The 8,095-nt window shown below is 41.7% G+C and overlaps 1 protein-coding gene across 2 annotated transcripts in view; it reads left to right on the top strand.

Annotated features, from left to right (window-relative positions):
- The first annotated feature begins 443 nt into the window (after window positions 1-443).
- The window catches only part of LOC114552403 (cullin-5), a 28,872-nt gene continuing 21,220 nt past the window's right edge, over window positions 444-8,095 (top strand). For both annotated transcript variants that reach the window (XM_028573159.1, XM_028573160.1), the window contains exons 1-5: window positions 444-518; window positions 2,655-2,764; window positions 4,498-4,597; window positions 5,738-5,914; window positions 7,206-7,347. In XM_028573159.1, coding sequence (XP_028428960.1) covers window positions 495-518; window positions 2,655-2,764; window positions 4,498-4,597; window positions 5,738-5,914; window positions 7,206-7,347 — 553 coding nt within the window. In that variant the 5' untranslated portion in view covers window positions 444-494. The remainder of the gene's footprint in view (window positions 519-2,654; window positions 2,765-4,497; window positions 4,598-5,737; window positions 5,915-7,205; window positions 7,348-8,095) is intronic.

The following is an 8,095-nucleotide window of genomic DNA, read 5'->3' as shown; positions in this document are numbered from 1 at the left end:
TAAGAATCGGAGTATATTGTTTTTAAATAATAAACTTTATTCATCATCAATTACAATAATTCATACAAATACACAATACAATGTCTGAGAGCAACAACAACAAAAAAACACACACATCACATAAAACATACATATAAAGACCATAATAAAAAATACACAAACTTTTTTCTGATCCTAATATCTGATCAGGATCAGTAAACACATATTAAATAAATGTAAAAAAAGTAAGTAAATGAGGGCTGAAAACGAAATCATATCGTAAAAAGTTAGTTATAACAGGATACACAGTTAATCACACTACAAAAGGGGTAAATTCATTTCACAACGTGATTAAATAGAGGATAAAAGAACCGATATGGTGTTAAGGACGCTCACCAAATACATTCTTGTAAATGTAATCTGAGTACTTCTCCCAACTCGGTTACGTTCCCATGAACCCAACCAGCTGTACTACCTGTCTCGCGAGATTCTGCGAGGTGATAAGTTGAAGAAACATGGCGACGTCTAATTTGTTAAAGGTAAGAACACTTGAATATATCGTATTTCCCATATTTGTGTACAGATTTAAACTCTTTGTTTTCATAATATGTTCACTACGAATGCACACATGTTTACATTCGCCATTGTGGCATATATGTGTATGCACGAATAGCGTAACTATATGAAATAAGTGCACAAATAGGTGAAGTCACAGTTGTTACCGTTGTCCGGTGTTGTGTCGGAGTCAGTTATATCCTGCTCACGCGAACAGAACCCCCAACATGTCTTCTGCCGTTACCAGAAACTGAGCCGTTAGCCGTTACTACAAACGGGCGTCTCGGGGACGACGACCCACTGCCTTAACAAGAACCGTATCAAGCCCTAAACCCAACACTGGAAAGGCTCGACGGGGACATACCACCACCTCCACCATGGATGTATTACGTTAAAGGCACATACAGAGAGGGGACCCTTCCCGTCCACAGCCCGTTTATTTTCGGCTAATTGTTGCTAACACTTGGCGGAACCACCGGGCGTCATGGTGGTTCAGTTGCTAGCATTTGAGTAACCGGATTCGATCCCCAGTCCGGGCCTTTTTTCCTTTTTTTTTTTTAAGTGGAGTTTACATGGGTTTTACCCGGTTTTACCGGGTAACGGTTAACGTTTCCTTCTCTTTATTAAAGGTGACGAAATAAGTCTGTGTCCACAATGCATATGCTGTCTGTAAAGTAGACTGTACGGGTCTTGTCCTAATTAATAATCACCGCTAACCGTTACAGTTGTAAGCCAGTGGCCAGTTAGCTTTACAGGCTAGCAAGAGAGGTAACCAGCTTTGACAGGCGGTGACCCGCCCCCCGGCTCACCCTTCCCGGCTAGTGTTACGCCGCTTCACCCGTGGAGGTGGACAGAGAACCACAGGGTCCTCATACATAGATATATATTCAGTATATATCTATAGACCATTGATATATATCTTCAGTATATACCTATGGTCCTCATACAGTAGCAGGTGTGTTATTTTCAGTGGTGTAACGTAACTAAGTGCATCTTCTCAAGTGCATTACTTGAGATACTGTACAACAAACAGTATTTATAACAAATTTATTTAGCTAGCTAATCCATGAGCCAGGGCCATCCCTAGACTTTTGGGGGCCCCTAAGCAGGATTTGGTTTGGGGGACTCTCCACATTGTAACATGTTGTCACTGCACTTGGCACTTAACCAACTTGTGAATTGTAAATATTAGTTTAAGCACTCATAATGTACAAATAAGCATGTAAAGACTAATGTGAGACCTATTAGCAGCAACACTATCTTTAAATAGACCGGCTCTGTTATGAGCTCTATTGTGGGACATTTCAAGCGCTCTTGGGGGCCCCTCTGGTAGACACGGGGCCCTAAGCAGATGCTTAGTCCGCTTATGGGTCAGGCCGATATAAGATTTAGATAAACGATACACCTTATAATCAACAAATATATTATGTATTATTATATAGCCTCTATAGATCGTAGCACCCAATTAAACTATAAGTGTAAAGAATTATTTTCACTTGACCTGATCGAAATTGTAATAAAACCCCATAATGTAATAACTGGACCAATAATGTAATAAAATGTCCCGACTGATATTGTAATAACACGTTTACTGATAATGTAATATCTTTCACGTGTCATTCGCTTTCAAAACTGACGATGTGATTGTTTTTTTTTTATCAGAAATGTAAAGCGTTACAAGGTTACAACATGTATAATACTGTTGGCGTCATGTTCGCCGACACTGAAAACTAGGGCTGCAATTCTGACGATTAATGTCACTGCGATTAATCGATTAGTTTGGTCTATAAAATGTCAGAATAGGGTGAAACATGTCGGTCAGTGTTTCCCCAAATCCCAAGACGAGGCCCTCAAATATCTTGATTTAATTTGAAGAAACTACAAAATATTCACATTTAAGAAGCTGGAATCAGAGAATTTTTTTACTTTCTTATTTCAATGTTAAAATCTAATTAGCCTACTTGATTCAGTCTTTAGATATGTCTTTGTGTGTCTCTGCATTTCTGTGTTTGTCTTCTCAACACCTCCCATTCTCATTGCCCATTGCCTCCCTTCTCACCCTTCCTCCTCTTCTTCTTCCTCCTCCTCCCACTACACCCTGTCCCGTATCTCTCCTCCAGAACAAGGGCTCCCTGCAGTTTGAGGACAAGTGGGATCTGATGCGTCCCATCGTTCTCAAGCTGCTCAGACAGGAAGCCGTCACCAAGCAACAGTGGTTCGATTTGTTCTCGTAAGAGATGCTCTCTGCTCAGTCCCTTTTTAGTTCCTTCTGTCTTATTTAGGAAAAGGTGGTCCACTGAAGGAGCAGCACAGCTGCCCCTGCTGCCTTAGTTCCCGAAAACAGATGCCTGACTCGGAACAACAGACTGCTCACAAATCACGGTGTACTATTTTAGTACGTTTCAGCAGCACACACATGCAGTTATATGGGTTTAGTTTTTACCAACAGGTGTTGCGCTTTACATAATCCCCACACAATCTCATACATTTGTAGGTAAGCCTGTTGTTGGGTTGTGTCCCACTCGTAAACTGGAGTCTTGTATCCATACCTTAACTGCCACAACGGGATGGTCAGCTGCCTCTCAGGATAGATAGCTACGTCAGCAGCCAATTTTAAAAGTCTAATTCATGGATTTTTTAGGGTAGTAATTCTCTTCCACACTTTGATGCGTTTCCCTGTGAAACAGGATGTTGCGGTGTAGCTTAACACGCGAGGGATTTGGTTTTAGAATTTGTGTTAAGACACAAAACGCAATGATGGTGTCTCTTTTTTTTAATATTTTAAGCCCAAAGCTGTGATCACATCACACACTTTTTCTAGGTTTAGCAGCTGTGAGGAGGATTGCACTGTTGTTGTTGCTATGCAACATTTATAACAACCTACCAAGCTGTTTAATTGGTTTATTTTCTTCCCTGTTAAAGGTTTTTTTGGGGGGTTGGAGACAGTTTTCTCATCCAAATCGAGAGTCTAAGGACAGAGGATGTTGTAGGCTGGACATATCCTAAAGGCCCTTGAGGCTAATTTGTGATTTTTGCGCTATATGAATAAAATTGACTTGACTTGGCTTTATCTGACTAACCTTAAATAACAAAGAGAGTAATGTGGAGAGTAAAAGTGGCCCAGAAGAGGAAGTTGGTGATTTTTCTTTTTAGGAAATATGAAGAGAAGAGAAGAGAGGAACAGGAAGATGGGCAGTTTAGTTCTCTAAAGAGCCAAGACCTGTGAAAATACAGTAGGGCTGTGCAAATAATTGAATTGCAATCGAGATTTTGATTTTTGATCCTAAAGATCACAAAACAATGCAACTGAGAAAAACTATTATTTTGCACATTAGGTTAAGATAACTCTTATTTTGCAACATGTTTGTAGAATTCACTGAGTAATCCTGTTACTAAGTATATGAGGAGAATATGCGATAATGATGTTGAATACCGCGATAACGATATCCAATATCCAAATGTACGTAGTTCTGCATTTCTGCTGCTTTCAGTATTCTGCTAAAATACAACAAATTTCTTGTTGAATTTAAGACAAATGAAAGGAAATCATGTCTAACGTTCTTGTATTGAACATTGAAATAAACATAAAATGCCCCACTAGAATAATAATGACAGTTCCATTTTTAAAGTGTAGTTTTCTACTGAGATTTTCTTTGAACTAACACAAAAATTTGTCTTTCACGATGCGTTTATAGCGCCAGCTGATATCGCGATGACGATTTAAAAAAAAAAAACACGACATATTGTGCAGCTCTAATTACTTTCAATTTTGACCAAAATAATCGTGATTTATGATTTTATTCCATAATCGAGCAGCCCTGAAAGACGGGTCACACTTCAAGGCTCACTTCCGCAAGTACAGTAAATACCATGCGTGTTTGGACCGGTTGACCCCTCCAGAGTTTGACTTAAATAACTGAGAATGAACTTCAGCGTTGTCCTTTCTCCTTGTCTGTCCTCCAGAGATGTCCATGCCGTGTGTCTATGGGATGATAAAGGACCGGCCAAAATCCACCAAGCCCTCAAAGAGGACATCCTAGACTTCATCAAACAAGCGCAGGCTGTAAGTTTGTGTGTGTGTGTGTGTGTGTGTGTGTGTGTGTGTGTGTGTGTGTGTGTGTGTGTGTGTGTGTGTGTGTGTGTGTGTGTGTGTGTGTGTGTGTGTGTGTGTGTGTGTGTGTGTGTGTGTGTGTGTGTGTGTGTGTGTGTGTGTGTGTGTGTGTGTGTTACAGGGTTGTGCGGCAGTCCGAGTGTCACCGAAATGGCTCACTTGTGTGACGTTATTTAACCCCCCAAATATAGCATTAGTAGACTTTATAGTTCACGGTTTTTATTTTCACATTGTATATAGATTCCAACCGCACTTGAATGCAGCTTCGTTTCACATTGTTTATAGATCTCAACATTTCCAACCGCGCTTGAATGCAGCTTTGTTTCACATTTGTATATAGATCTCAACATTTCCAACCGCACTTGAATGCAGCTTTGTTTCACATTTGTATATAGATCTCAACATTTCCAACCGCACTTGAATGCAGCTTTGTTTCACATTGTATATAGATCTCAACATTTCCAACCGCGCTTGAATGCAGCTTCGGTTTCACATTGTATATAGAGCTCAAGATTTCCAACCGCACTTGAAGGCAGCTTCGTTTCACATTGTATATAGATCTCAACATTTCCAACCACGCTTGAAGGCAGCTTCATTTTACAGAGGAAGAACGAAAGAAAAGACCCAGAGGGACTGCACTTTGTTGTTGCAGGAACCAGTCAGCTGTTCCACAAACTCCCAGGCAGTTCAGTGCTCTTGTTTCGTGTTTTAAAACTTTCCTGTGGCAGCGATAGAGGCAGTGATGTTTCCTGTTTCCTGTACGGGACTCTCACACCGCCGATCGATGGCGCGTGCTCGTGATAAGACGCCATGTGGTGTGTATGTTTACATCCGCTGCACACAGCGTAGACATACACGTGGATAGCTCAAAATGCGTACAGATAACACGCCACTTGGCTTTAGGAAAGAGGCGTGTATGTTTACGCAAAGTCATGATGCCAAAAAATGAATATTCAAATCCCAAATCGTAAAATCAAATACCTAACCAACGACCGAATAGTCGATCATTCAGCCCTAAAACCAAAGCATCATGAGTAGTTATCGGTGGACCCTGTGTCATCTGACTTTTGCTTGCATCTGTTGCCACGGCAGCGGGTGCTGAGCCACCAGGACGACACCGCGCTGCTGAAGGCCTACATCGTAGAGTGGAGGAAGTTCTTCACCCAGTGCGACATCCTGCCCAAGCCCTTCTGTCAGCTGGAGATCACGCTCATGGGCAAACAGGGCAGCAACAAGAAAACTAACATGGAGGACAGCATCGTACGCAAGGTGAGCGGAGGAAGTGGGGACCCCCCACGGGTGCAGAGGTCAAGATTATAGTCGAAGAAAAGGAGGAGGACTGAGGTGATGAGATGACATAGAAGACATTAGAGCAGGGGTGTCAAACTCATTTTCACTGAGGGCCACACTGGAAAAAGAGAATCACCTCAAGGGCCAGACATGGAGAGTTTATTGACTTGCTTTTGTTTCATTGAAAAAGTAAAATATCTTTGAGTATTACAGCATGTCGCTTTTTTGACATCGCTGTAGTCATTTTTGTATGTTTTTTTTCCGACTTCTTTATGGCTTTCTCAGATGTTTATCACCTTTTTATTTAAATTGTCGCCTTTTTTGACATTTAGGTCGCATTTTCCGACAATTCTTTATGCTTTTTGTTGCATTTGTCGACATAAAGCCCTACAAAAGTCAGCAAAAATGTTCCTTAGCCATCATAGAATTTAGCAAATCAAGCAAACACAATTATCTTTTTGTTTTACAACGTTTCTTCCTTAAATATGAAGAAATTTCTGAGTCTCAAAGTCGGCAAATCTGCCAAATTCTGCTTTGAGTGTCTATTTAACTGCAGTTAAAAAAACACTTTCCCATGTTTTTGGTGCACAACTAGGCGGGCCAAAATTAATAAATCATAAATAAATCAGGCTTGGCTATTTTTGGATGGCAGAAAATGGAGGGTAACTTATACTTTAAAGTGCCCATATTATGCTCATTTTCAGGTTAATAATTGTATTTTAAGGTTGTACCAGAATAGGTTTACATGGTTTGATTTTCAAAAAACACCATATTTTTGTTGTACTGCACAGCTCTGTCACTGCTGCAGATCCTCTTTTCACCAGGTTTCTGTTTTAGCTACAGAGTGAGACCTCTTTTCATCTTCTTCTTCTGTACTATCTTTGATTGCGCTCGCACATGCTCAGTAGCTCAGATGTAGAGCATGTCAGCTAGCTAACTCTAGAGACAGTAAAAGAAAGCCTGTTTCTGCAACTTTGGTCAGTTACAAGGCAGGATCAGCTGGGAGACTTCTTCTAAACCAGGGAGCACATGGAAGTAGTTCTTTTGTAGATTATGGTGAACTTGTGTGTGTTGTAGCAGTGCTTTGCTATTGAGAAAGACGTAGCATGCTAGCGTTAGCATGCTAACGCTAACGCTATGAGCTAACGGTTGTGGTTAGCCAGCTCATTTCGGACTGTGACGTCATTTTCATAATATGGGCACTTTGAACATTTTTGGTGCACTCGACGCACATTTATTTACGCCCCTTTTTTTGTTTGTTTTCCTCCAGCTGATGTTGGACACGTGGAACGAGTCCATCTTTTCCAACATTAAGAGCCGCCTGCAGGACAGCGCCATGAAGCTGGTGCACGCCGAGAGGCAGGGCGAGGCCTTCGACTCGCAGCTCGTCATCGGGGTGCGAGAGTCGTACGGTAAGACCGGACAGAGGTTGAACACATGGGACAGAAACGCCGGGAGGAAGACATTATTGTTAATGGCTTCCCAACTCTCCTGTCCTCCTGAAGGTGTATTTAAACTCATGCTGGAGGCGTTACGTTTAGCTGAACCATCAAGGTAAACAAAGATACAGAAGTTGCCTAAAACACAGATGCTAAAGCCTAGTTCAGCCTCTCTCTCTCTCTCTCTCTCTCTCTCTCTCTCTCTCTCTCTCTCTCTGTCTCTCTCTGTCTCTCTCGCTCTCTCTCTCTGTGTGTTGCTCTGTCTCTCTCTCTCTCTCTCTCTGGAAGTATCAGATGCTAAAGCCTAGTTCAGCCTCTCTTTCTCTCTCTCTCTCTCTCTCTCTCTCTCTCTGGGAAGTATCAGATGCTAAAGCCTAGTTCAGCCTCTCTTTCTCTCTCTCTCTGTCTCTCTCTCTCTCTCTGGGAAGTATGCTGAAGACTGGCAGGGCCGCCGACCTCCAAGAGGAGACAGTCCTGAGACAAAACATTCCCTTATCATGCAGCTGTCTACACTCCCTGAATCTGTAGAGAGACAAACATAAATATACATGAACAGGTTTGGTTATTCTAGACTGGCAGAATATTCTCGTCCCCCCTGGCCTGTGACCCATGAATGACTGAAGGACCCGATGTTGTCCAAGAGTTCCCTTTAGTCTCATCATACCACAACGTGGTGTTTTTCTGGTAACTCCACCACACCAATCTCTGTGCTTCTCTCCCA

Source organism: Perca flavescens, chromosome 3 (assembly GCF_004354835.1).
Source record: "Perca flavescens isolate YP-PL-M2 chromosome 3, PFLA_1.0, whole genome shotgun sequence".
Classification (NCBI taxonomy): Eukaryota; Metazoa; Chordata; class Actinopteri; order Perciformes; family Percidae; genus Perca; species Perca flavescens.
Note: the sequence above shows the minus strand (reverse complement) of the source record. Positions and strands in the feature narration are given on the sequence as shown.